The sequence below is a fragment of the Colletotrichum siamense genome (genome assembly GCF_013390195.1).
Source record: "Colletotrichum siamense strain Cg363 chromosome Unknown KSG_Cg363_contig01, whole genome shotgun sequence".
NCBI lineage: Eukaryota > Fungi > Ascomycota > Sordariomycetes > Glomerellales > Glomerellaceae > Colletotrichum > Colletotrichum siamense.
In genome coordinates, this window is record NW_023501014.1 from 1,160,900 (window position 1) to 1,173,192 (window position 12,293).

The 12,293-nt window shown below is 56.3% G+C and overlaps 2 protein-coding genes across 2 annotated transcripts; both read left to right on the forward strand.

Moving 5' to 3' along the window:
* Positions 1-918: 918 nt before the first annotated feature.
* Positions 919-3,189, forward strand: svkA-0 (Serine/threonine-protein kinase svkA; the record flags this gene model as incomplete). The annotated part of the gene is made up of 4 exons (XM_036632146.1): positions 919-1,000; positions 1,059-1,089; positions 1,170-1,486; positions 1,541-3,189. 4 exons carry the CDS (start codon positions 919-921, stop codon positions 3,187-3,189), a joined length of 2,079 nt encoding a protein of 692 aa, XP_036501072.1.
* A 3,453-nt stretch (positions 3,190-6,642) lies between these two features.
* On the forward strand, positions 6,643-7,905 carry CGCS363_v000298 (uncharacterized protein; the record flags this gene model as incomplete). The annotated part of the gene is made up of 2 exons (XM_036632147.1): positions 6,643-6,934; positions 7,061-7,905. The coding sequence occupies 2 exons, from the start codon at positions 6,643-6,645 to the stop codon at positions 7,903-7,905; spliced, it is 1,137 nt and encodes a 378-aa protein (XP_036501071.1).
* Between the last annotated feature and the right edge of the window lie 4,388 nt (positions 7,906-12,293).

Below are 12,293 nucleotides of genomic sequence, written 5' to 3' on the forward strand. Positions count from 1 at the left end.
CCTCTCCTCTCCTTGCCTTACCTCATCTCATCTCACCTGCGCAGGAGCTTGCTTTCTTTTTTTTACCCTTCCTCACCGTCCGTTGTTTTGGTCATATTTCCAGCTGTGAAATCGGGCGCAGCGAGACACCGATTGACGTCTACCCGCCACGAGTCTACGACCACCTCGACCTCGACCTCGACGTCCAAGGAATGCGAATTGCCGCGGCCCGCTAGAGTGTCTCTCTCTTTCGCTGCCTCTGCGACATCCCTTTTTGGTATGTTCTGTTTCTGGTCGATTTCCCTTTGAAGAAGCCAGCCAGAGACACGCGGCGAAACGTACGACTTCCAGCTGCACCAACCCGCCCCGTCTGGAGCTAGCCACCGTTAGGTGCTCCCGACTAGAAGGATCTCGAGGCTAACTGTGCGCCTTAATCTCAGATCGCTTCCTTTCCACCTCCGTCCCGTCGGCGCCCCTTCTTTCGTTCGTCCCAAGATCGTCTCGACTCTGTCTGCCGGCACATTCAGCTCACAACGGCTGCATCCGTCGTCAACGTCGTTCGTTGTCGCTGTCGTCGTCGTCGTCGTCGTCCCCCACCGCCTCCCCCCTCCCCCGGCCGCCGCCGCCGCCAAACCCCAGGATCCCCTCTTCAAACCTCCTGGTTCCTCCCATCCTCGTCCGAGCCCGGAAGCAAGACTGAGTTTCTTGCCCTGCAATCTCCCGAGCGACCGTCAAACTTCAATTGGGCAGCGACGAACCGCCCCCGCGACTCAGACGAACCCTCCACGCCCGCCAACGTCGCCGACGGCTTCTCCTCAATCGCAACCCCGCGGCACCGACTTCGCGCTGGTCTACGCAGCTGACGACGAACCACGGCTCTGCTGGGCCAGCACACGGATTGCGGCATAGGGCACCACTGCGCGATTGCGAGCCGCAAACATGGGAGATCGCGAGAGGGACATGGAGGAGGGCAACGAGGCCCTCGACCCCGGGCTGCTCTACACCAAGGAGTACTGCATCGGTATGCGCCGTTCCCGCGCGTCTGAGGCGGCACCTCGCTAACACACAGGTTTTCCCAGGCGGAGGGAGCTTCGGCAAGGTCTACAAGGGGTAAGTGTGCATGATCCCTCTCCGGGCACGCACCAGACTGTATGTCTAGAGCTCAAGCTGACAATTGCCTTTGTGTGCAGCGTCGACAAGCGCACCGGCCATGCCGTCGCCATCAAGATCATCGACATCGAGAGCGCCGAGGACGAGGTCGAAGACATCATCCAGGAGATCGCCATCCTGTCCGAGCTGCAGTCGCCCTACGTCACAAAGTACTACGGGTCCTACGCCAAGGGCGCCGAGCTGTGGATCGTCATGGAGTTCTGCTCCGGCGGGAGCTGCGCCGACTTGATGAAGCCTGGCTTGATCGGCGAGGACTACATTGCCATCATCATCCGCGAGCTGCTGCTGGGTCTCGACTACCTGCACTCGGACAAGAAACTGCACCGCGACGTCAAAGGTCTGTACCCCCGCGCAAAGCCGAGTAGCAGGAGGTGTTGCTGACACTAAGTAGCTGCAAACGTGCTCCTGAGCTCTAACGGCCAGGTCAAGCTCGCCGACTTTGGCGTTTCCGGACAGCTCTCGGCGACTATGACCAAGAAGAACACATTCGTGGGCACCCCCTTCTGGATGGCGCCCGAGGTCATTAAGCAATCGGGCTACGACCACAAGGCTGACGTGTGGTCACTCGGCATCACTGCCCTCGAGCTGGCCAACGGCGAGCCCCCCTATGCCGACATCCACCCCATGAAGGTGTTGTTCTTGATCCCTAAGAACCCGCCGCCGCGGCTGGAAGGAAACTTCACCAAAGCCTTCAAGGACTTCATCGAGGCGTGTCTACAGAGGGACCCGAGAGACCGGCCCACGGCAAAGGACCTGCTCAAGCACCCCTTTATACGCCGCGCTAAGAAGACGAGCTATCTGACAGAGTTGATTGAGCGGCACTCCCGGTGGGCCACCACCCACAAGAACGATGATGAGGAGAGCGACCAGGAGAACGAGAAATACCACGAGCGACAGCAGGTAGACGAGGACATGTGGGACTTTGGCACGGTACGGCTCGTAGGCGACAGAGGTGGTCTCGTTCCGCGGCCTGGACTTAATGCCTTGGACGAGTCGGCTACGAACTCCAGGGCAGCGAGGTCAATCGAGAATACGGATGACTATGGAGAACGGCCAAGGGACAACAGCCCGACCAAGGTCCGCGAGTTTGGTCGTGACCTTGCCCTCGCTTCAGATACTCTAAAGGCGGCCATTGCGAATACGGGAACTTCTCGACAGGCCTCACCACAACGGAAACCAGTGCCGACCACCGCGCCGCAGTCACCAGCCAAGGTGCCTCTTCCAATCTCGCCAGAGAAGTTCCAGAGAGCTCCAGAGACGCCAAGGCCCGTCTCTCGGTTGATTCCTCCCGCCGTCCCCGTAAGTCAATCGCCGGACTACGACCGAGAACTGCAGGCCCAGTTGCAGAGAGACATGGGCTTGCTGAGTCTGGGTCCTGTGATCCAGCCGGCGGAGTTGCGGGAGCAGGAGACGACGCCGCGGCCACCGCCTCACGGGCCCAGACCGCCCAATTCCAATACCAAGCTGGCACCCATGGCGCTACCAGAGATCCCGCCCTACCGCGGTGGGCCGCCGCAGGCCTCACAGATGTCGCCCAGACTATCGAGCCAGTCACCAAACGGGCAATACTTCCGGCAGCCCTCGGGCCAGGCGCCGCCGCCTCCGCCGTCCAAGGCCCACGCGCTGCCTTCAAAGACACAAACGCCCACGCCGGAGCCGGCCCCGTCCGCCTTCCCCTCACCCGCGCCGTCGAACCCCAACGGCGAACTGGATGCGCTGAACGACGTTATCTTCCCAGCGCTCGAGGAGGCGCTGAAGAGACGGCAGATCAGACTGCAGCAGGCTTTCCGGCCGCAGCCCGGTTCGTCGAGCCCCGTGGTGATGAACCAGGTGACCCCGAAGCAGCAGCGCGCCGAGGCGGCGCACGAGAAGCTGCGGAAGCTCGTATATAAGCTCGCCCACGTCTGCAAAGAGATTGACCACTATGACAAGGCGGAGCCGGTGGGTATGGGCAGAGACGTGGGCACCTTCCTGGAGGGACTGCTGGAGGAAATACTCGTCAGGGTTGAACCCCTCGACGAGGAGGAAGTTGCGGCGTGAGCCGTCTGATGGCCTTGGCGGATATGTGTGAGCCTGCTCAGGCGGGACGAAAGGGGGACAGGGGCCATGCCTGGTGGGGACAACCAGCAGCAGCCAGCGAGAAGCACATGCTTCTCGAGTCGCTGGTTGTCACGAGTGACTTTTAGCGAGGTGGCATGGGATATGGGATTATGGGAACAATGGATATTGCGAACAGCCGGTTCGTTCGGGGTCGTCTTCGCGGTATTAAAAAACAGCCGTCGTCGGCGAGTGGCGAGCGAGCGAAGCGATGCGAAACGGGATACAAAAGACTATACGACACTCTAAAGTACGATTACTATACAACAACTCATGCGAGGCATTGATTGGGCCGGCAAAAGACGACACGACACGCACGACACGACGGATTGATTTTCTTCTTGGCTTGTCCTGTCTTTCTCAGACTGGAAAGAAACGACAAGAACATGAACGGGGGGTGGCGAGATGCTCTAGGTGTGGGTGGGCTTCCGCAAAGACGAATGAAATGGACTGATTACATTGGACTGTGTGTGTTGTTTTCTATGTGTTTTCTCTTTAATTCCCTCTGTATTATACCCGGCATCTACTTAACCCAAGAATAGAGTGCGTGCCCTTCGTGTTAGTCGCTCTCACTCGCTCTCGCCTTTCTTTCTGTCTATCTGCCTCTCTGACAGAGGCCTGGGGCCACCCGGAGGACCCGATGCAGGGCTGAGGCTGCGGCTGCGGCTGGCGCCTGCGTGCCCAGACGCCGCCTTGCCTAGCCAGTCATGGTGAGGCACAGGCCTGGAGGGGGAATGTGTGTGTTAATATCGAGAGAGGCGAGACCTTCTTCGCATATTGTCTATTATTCATGGTTTTCTTAACGCAGCCACTTTGGGTTTGTGGGACGGCGTTTTTTAATCTATTTGGTCTGCTTTCATTCGCGCTTAGTTTATCTGTGGAGTGAGTGGTATATTCCCGCGCGGAAATCTTGAAGAAGGAGGACACCCTGCGCCGGTACCCTGCGCCGGCGTGGCTGCGGTGGCCAGCGGTTCTAGACGCGGGTACGTCCGCTTGGCCGCGTGGTGGTGGCCTCTTTTGTTCGCTGCTGCGACTTTGGCAAGGGCGAGTTTGTGTGGGTTTTGGGGATCTGGGCGGGACTGCCGGAGGAAACAAGTGTTGTGCCAAGCAGAAATTCTCGCTGGATTTTTTGGTCAGTTGTTCATGGGGGCTGGGAGGGGGTTTTTGTGCATGTGGTTGATGTTCGTTCAGCCTCGATGCGGATTTTCTTGGAAGCGAGCGAGGGGAGGGGGGAGATGGGCGGATGCGGCTGGACTTGGGACGCTTCAAGTTCAGAGCGCCTGCGAGCAGACCGGGGAAGGGGGAGGGAAGGGTATGGGAGGGGGGAATATGTGATGGGAATTCTCATGGGATGGGAGGGAGGGAGAGGTAGGATGGCGGGTGGGTTTTCTTTGTGGTCTGTTATATGGCCGTTTGACATGACTCTACCCACGACGGACCCTTGGCAAGAAGGGCCTTGGGATCTTGGATGAATGGGGTTTTGTGGTGAAGCATTGGCGGTGGCGGCGGGGAGGAGGGCAGTAGGAATTGTGTGTGTGTGTTTGGATGGGAGGGATAAGGTAGGTTGGTATCCGATCGAGAGTGAGGAGTGAGGGCACGGATGGAAGTCGGAGACGAGTCCGACGGTATGGGAATTTCGCGACGATGGAAAGTGCGATACGATACTACATCCAAGAACTCCAGAGAAGCAGAAGGCAAAAAAAGGCAGGCAAGGCAAGGCAGACCAAAGCAAAGTTGCAGCGGCGGCAGGTTTGGACGTCCTGTATCCTCAACCTGAAACCAGACGCGCGCGTGGGGCGGCTCGAGTCATGGCCCTTGTTGGACTCTGCTTGCTTCTGTGTGCCGCCGTCTGCTGCAGAACGGTGCGCCGGGAACTTGGCGGAAGTCAAAATGAGGGCTCCCGGAGGATGAGAGAAAGTGTTATGACTTATACGGAAGTGGTATGTCTGAGGACTGCTTGGTTAAGCTATCAGGTCATTTGATACGCGGAATGCTTTTTCCACCTGTATCTTGCTGTTCAGACTGCAAAGAAACAGAAGAAAGAAGAAGGAGGGCAGAGGCATTTCTAATACACTTGCTATTGCATTGACGATGGATGGCCTTGCTGGGCAGCGATAGATTGTGCCGGCTGAACAGGGGTGGCCCACACCAGGACCCTTGATCCTTGGGGCCACAACCGGACCCCGGTCCCAAAGGCCACCAACCCCAGACTTGGGACGAGTCAATCGGCCTACCGAGTGTGTGTGTGTGTGTGTGTGTGTGTGTGTGTGTGTGTGTGCCAAGTGCCACTGATGGTGCAGAACCTGCAGCGTACCTGACGACGTCTTGGCCCTGGGGAGTATCCTCTTTTTGCCCTTTTCGGGAGGAGGGAACGTCTTGGGTGTGCGTGCTTTGGGCTACGGGCGCGGGCAGCAGGCAAGCCTTGTCGCTTCGCAGACGCACAGAGATGCATCTCGGGAGACCCCTGGCATCGCCGTTGAGAGAGAGACAAGACTTTTGCAGACAGGGCCCCGGGTCGGCGTGCTGCCGGCGAGATGTTCGTGGGGAATTTGGCCATGGTCCATCTGGGAGGCGAACGCGAGCACGGATTTTTCGTTCCGACCACCCACGAGGGCGAGTCGTGGAGCACTGGAAGAGTCCGGTGGATGTGAGTGTGTCTGATGTTATGTGACGTCTCTTAAGGGTAGCTGCACCGCCGCCTTTCTTCTCCTCCCCTCCTGACCCCCCCTTCCCTCCGTCTTGGAAGTCTTCTTCGGACTTTCTTTGCAACATATTCTCACTCCTTCCTTTTTGCCTTGTTGTTGTTGTTGCTGCTGTTGTTGGTCGTGTTTCCTTGCTTGGATCGTGTTGATTACGTTTCCTGCCTGGCGACTACTATTCAAGACGGCTACCTTCACGGACATCGACTGTTGACTTGTGTGGACACGAGCGAGGAGAGAGAGAAAAGGAAAGCAAACCCATCACACTCTTTTCAAATATCTGTTATACTTGTTTTCGTTGTTTCGGTCGAGGTTAATCGTAATCCTACGGGGGAGGATCGAAAGCCTCTTTTCTTTTCTTGCTTTGCTCATTATCTGGAGGAATCATTCACCATCAACATATATCATACCCCCTCATCACATCCATTCATTTTTATCTTGTAATCACTCATTATCCTACCCGCAAGGGCACCGAAAGCCTCAAATCGTCATTCGAAACTCGAATTTCCGCACACCGAAAATCGACTTTACGTCCAACGATACAACAGAGGCTGGTTCTCGACAAAAACGCAACATACTATTCACCCCCGAACAACCGTTCCTTCAGCAAGCTTGGCCGACTGTTGTGAACGACGACAGAACCTCCACCTGGCCTACTCCCTATTCTCCACACAACCTCAGTATCACCAAAGCAAACATGAGGTCGACAACATTACTCGTCGTGGCGTTGACGACGCTCGCCAGCGGCGTCAACGGAGTGCGGGCCGCGGCAAACCTGTGCTTCTTCCCCGGCGGCGTGCAGAGCCTCGACGTGCCGTGCGACCCCAAGGCCGAGGTCAGCATGTGCTGCGGCAGCGTGAACGCGTGCCTGAGCAACGGGCTGTGCAAGCTCGAGGACACGTCGAACAACACGGGCATCGCGTACGCGAGAGGGACGTGTTCGGACCCGACATGGCAGAGCCCGATTTGCCCGCAACATTGCGTGTTGAGTGAGTCTTTCCTTCCCCGTGATGTTTCCACCCTCTCAGTGCGTGAAGAAGGGGAGAACGGTCATGAGATGGCAGCTTGATGGGGGGTGAAACGGGAACATATCGTACTAACAGCCCACCCCACAGACCCCGACACGAGAAAGAACAACACGGCCTTCGACTTCCGCTTCAACGGCGTGCAGGTCTGGCAATGCGACTCCCAAGGCTTCGCCACGCCGGGCAAGTTCTGCTGCGAATCCGCCGCCGAGAAGACGCGGTGCTGCTCCACGCCGGCCGCCGTCTTCGGCCCGCTCATCGCCGCGACGCCGGGCAACGCCGCCGCCGTGCAGACGCTCAACACCAACTCCAAGTCCACGCCCACGCAGTCCGCCTCGGGCTCGCACAAGACGGGCGGCACCGCGGCGGAGGCGACGGGGCCGGGACACACGCCGGCGATCACGAGCGCGCCGACGATGACGTCCAAGATCCCGGCATCCACCCCCGCGGCTGGATCAGGTACCGGTGCAACCACGGGCGAGACGACGAGCGGGACGACGGAGAAGCAGGGCCTGAGCACGGTGGCGACGGTCGGGATGGGCGTGGGCGCGAGCGTGGGCGGCGCGCTGCTGGTTGCGGTCGGAGTGATGTGGTGGATGAGGAAGGAGAGGAGAGAGAGGGGCCCCGTGGAGCTGGACGGGAGCAGCGTGTACGGGGCCGGCGGCAACGGCGGGGATCTGTCGCGGGCGAACTCGGGGCGGATCGCGTACGGTGGGATGAATGTGGGCAACGGGACGGGGACGATCAGCTCGATGGGGACGGGAACGTATGTGAACGGCATGGGGACGATGGGCGGGAGGAGGGCGAGTAGTGAGTGGGACGGCAGCCCGGGCGGACTGGGCGGATCGTATCAGATGGCGGAGATTGACGGCAAGGAGGCGCTGGTGGTTGGGGAGCCGAAGGGGCGGAAGAAGAGTCTGTACGAGTTGCCGTAGCGTTGGCGTGCGAGCTTGAGAAGGGGGTGAGGAGTTGTAGACGGTGGTTGATTTGTACAAAAAGAAAACCGGATGGCATGGGGCGGGAGGGATGAGTATGGCGGTGATGGTGGTGATACCTTCAATTCGGATAGCGGGATTTCTTTTGGATTTCATCTTTTTTAGTTTATGGTTGATGAGAATCTACTCTTCTACGAATTTCATATCATGATGTCAAATATCACGAGCTTCAATCTTGGTGAATCACGCAATGAACATTGAACATTTGGTATGAGATCTGACTTGCTGAGAACTTCGGTTCTACTCGTTCTCCAGAGATCAACGCCCACTGATCCACGTACGGCCGAGATCATCTCAACTAGACGGATCACGGACAGCAAACATGTTTACTCTGACAGGAGGAACGACCGATAAGCCTAATGAAAACCATCCTGATTCGACCATCACGGGAAGGGGACCGGACGAGTCACGACAACGGGCGCCGCCGGCATGTCGGCACGAACAACTCAACCCTTAGACTGCCACTCTAACCGACGGAGCGGCTGAACATCGTCAGACGGCCCATGAAGGGGGGGTGGTAAGGTAGGTAGGTAGAGACGGTAGCGGTTTACCAGCCGAGTGGATTCGGCTAGGGAACCGACCGACCGGATCGGCGTCCATTCAGAAGCCCCTCACGACACGCTTCCTCGTGGGACTCACATCGACGAGCACCACGTGCTGCGCCTTAGGGTGGTAGTCGCGGTTGGAAGGGGGCCCGGGATGGGACTCAGCCGCTGCTTCATGGAGAGGGCAATGATCGGCAGGGGCTCTGCGGCTCCCTTGGCGTGAGAAGGCAGGCTGGCTCTTGATTTTGGGTTGGGCTTCAACAGCTCGTTGCGATTTCAACTATTACTAATGGGTGGCCAAACGCAAGGTTTGGCTTCACGTTGGAAAGAGTATGCGTCTCCGCGGCAAGGCAGATCATCCCTTTCGACGGCTAAATGTCTGCGCATACTGGTGGCCTTTGGTGTGAGCCGGGCATAAAAAGAGTTTATGTCATGATTGTCATCCGGTGGCGCGCATTGATAGGGCGCAGAGCGCAGAGGTACTCCCGTGCGGTGTGTGGACAAATGTCAGTGAGTGAAGCGGTGTTATGTGTGAGTGGATGTTGGAATAAGTGTGAGTGGGCGTCGTCTTGAGTTGACGGAACGTCGTTGCTGTCGTCGAGTCCGTGATCACCCCTGCTGCGATATGGGACCCCTGGACTGTAGGGCGAGGTTTTGGCAGGGATGCAGGGGGTTTCTGAGAATAGAGTTCGCTGCGACGTCTCATGAGGTATGATTGTCGATACCTGTTATTATATGGGATGACGCGATATAACCCCATCCCCATCCATTTCCTTGCAGAGCAGGGCTGAAGGCTGCCAAGTTGGCACGTTTCCGACAGATTGAGTATGATCCGTGGGTTTTGGGGGTCGTGACTTGACGGGAAAGTGCATGTCTTGGAAATGAGAGGAAAAAGTTGGATGTCAACTAGCTTTATCACATTCAATCTTGACTCGCCGTGGAAAATGAGGGTGTCATCACGCCAGCTTTAGGAAAAGCTTCGTTTTGAGATGAGGGACACTTGGGAAAGTTAGACTTGGCAGGTTGGCCTTTCTTGACAGCCACCATAGTTCGGGTGACGGGGCTGGGGTTGAGGGTGTGAGAGCCGGCCTGGTGGGAGCCGAGAAGAGATGAGTGGCGAGCATAAGTCAGATCTTGCAGCAGCTTCCTCTTTTCACGAATCCGATGTCCTCGGGGAGCCACGATCCATTCCAGAGATGTGGGAAGAATCGAGGCGATCTTCAACCCGCATATAAGACATCGGATTCGCAACGAACAGCGAAGATGGGATCAGAGACGATCGTGGGCAGCAGATTCGGCCGGGCCCCCAATTATGATATCTGCGGATGATATAGCACGGCACATGGAGCATTGCGTGATGCAGATTCAACCGTCATTCTTGGAAAGTCGTTACGCCGGGAGCGTGAGCTTGAGCGCTTGGAGGGGGGAGCGAGCCGTGTCACGTTTAGCGATAACTGCGCTCCCTTGACTAAGGCGATCCCTGGGCTTTAAGAGTTTGGGGTCTGCATGCGTGATTCTTGCCGAGCCTGGGATAAGGCATGTCTGTCCCGGACTGGATTTTCCTTTCTTACGCAAAGGTGGTAGGAATGCCGGATCGTCGTGAGAGCGAAATGCAAGTGCCGAGTGCTCGGGGCAGGACTCGGCCGTGGATTGCTGCGGGGTTGGAGGCTGTTGTTGGGGGCCGATCTTATGTTTCCCGGGTTGGAGCTATTAGACGCTCGTGTTGGGCCGTATTTGATGTTGCTGACAGATCCGATGTGGGCTGTCCCTTTTTCTGACGTGTGTCGTTGCCGGAAACGTTTCCGGAGGTTGAGATGATACGTTCGAGAAGGGTACCCGAGAAGTCGGGGGCGAGATGATGTGCTGCGATTTGGGGGAACTGGGTGCTTATCTTGCCGATCGGGGGCTAGTTGGCGATCTTGCTGCTTTCTTTTCGGGACTCTTCCGATATGCTATTTGGGTCGACAACATCTCTCCCCGTTCATGATATCTTGCGGTCGAATGCAGCCGTTCTCATGACGTGAACTCCAGGAAGCTCTTAATCAGCGGCCTGTCTCGTTCGATTTGTAAGGCCGACTGACACTCAAGACCTCCTCTAGTTCGTCATATTCATCAAAATGAAATTCGACAGAGGTAAGAAAAGCATCCCCAGTAATAATGGTGAGACGTATGGATTGCGTGTCAATTTTCCCGAAAAGCGGGCGGAGTGGTTTCTTGTTCCTGACTAAGATCTATATGTTGTGGCAATAAGGGCTCCTAGTCCAGTTGATATAGTTGCTCGAGTTTCTTAAGTAATTTGTCAAGTATAGCTCGCCTGCGTCGAAACGGAGGGTAGGCAATTCTGCCCATTGGATCCGGGGATAGATTGGGGGTTGTTTCGCGAGAGCCGCGAGGAACACGAGAGGCACGGATGATGTAGGGGCAGAATGAGCCCCCAACACTGTGTACTTCGCATGAGGTTGACGAAAGCACGTCAGCCAGTTCCTGGAGTTTAAATAGTACCCTTGCACGGTAGAGTCAGTAAGTCGCCGGTGGGAGGTGTTGAGCAATGCAAGGGTGCTTAGTCTTAGTTGGGAGTTCTAGTTATAACAACTTGGAAACTCCCGAAAGAACAAACGATGAACTCTCTCACATTTAGGTTTGGTGACAAAGGAAATATGAATCCGGAGTTCTAATTCTAGCTTCATACCAGGTCCAGAGTTCTTTCTTCTGCCTCCAAAAACGTCCTATCAGATCCCATGATCATCGCAATTCCTACGCGGCGGAATCTGCATAGCTTCGTAGTCTCAAGCTTCTCGTCCACTGTTGTCTCAGTGGCAGGTAAAAGCAACAGAAATGTCTCTCTGTGTTTTGCTCCATCCTCGGGTGGGCGTGAAATAAGAAGGAGGCAAGTGTATTCGGTTTTGACCTCCCCAGGATGGCTTTCGTGGTCAAACTGTCCCGCACAACGCCACGGTAAAGCCCCCTTAGAAAAGTCCGACTCTTCCTCACCGATGAGAAAATACGGCGGATTGCACGCCAGAGACTCTGGGGCGATTCGCAGTGCCATGTGCATGACAGGACCCCGTATACGAAAGAAGGTGCTCCGAATGGCCGAAGTCATTGCTAGGCCCGTCCAGTCAACGCGGCAATCGACCGCAACTGTGCAGGCTTGGGGATTGACATCATCGTCTTGCAGCTTCCAATAATCTAAGCAGACAGGTGCATTGCAAGAAAACCAGCTCCAAGAAGGCGCTCCTGTGCCCGCCGGACCTTTTTCTGGACCCAGTCTTACCCACGATAGATCCTTTGATAGAAACTCGGGACGAACGCCTAGGGTTCTTTCCTGGTCAAATACACCTTGATAGAGTTCATTAATTCCAGAAAAGGCTGGCATTTTGTCCGAAAGAATTGTGAAGTCTCTGTTTGTGTAGTTTTGGATCCAAAAGCACCAATTTCTGACGTGATCAACAGGTTCGATCAAATCTTGTTCAGCAGAATGACCCGACTGGGTATGATAAAGGCTGCGACATTGCCAGTGGATCTCTGAGTCCAAGCAATGAAGAATGCGGTGTGACAGAATCTGCTCTTGGCAAGCCCAGCCTCGAGTGCTAAGATGAGCTTCCTCCAACTGCCTGACCGCAGTTTTTGCTTGGAGACATACCATCACACTTTGCTGACGGCCGACACAGCCATTGTGATAGTCGAATGAAAAGTGCCCGAGATGCTCCTCGTTGGTAATTGATGGGGGAGCCTCGACCACGACGTCTTGTTCCAGCCCTGGCATCTGTTTGATAGCTTCGA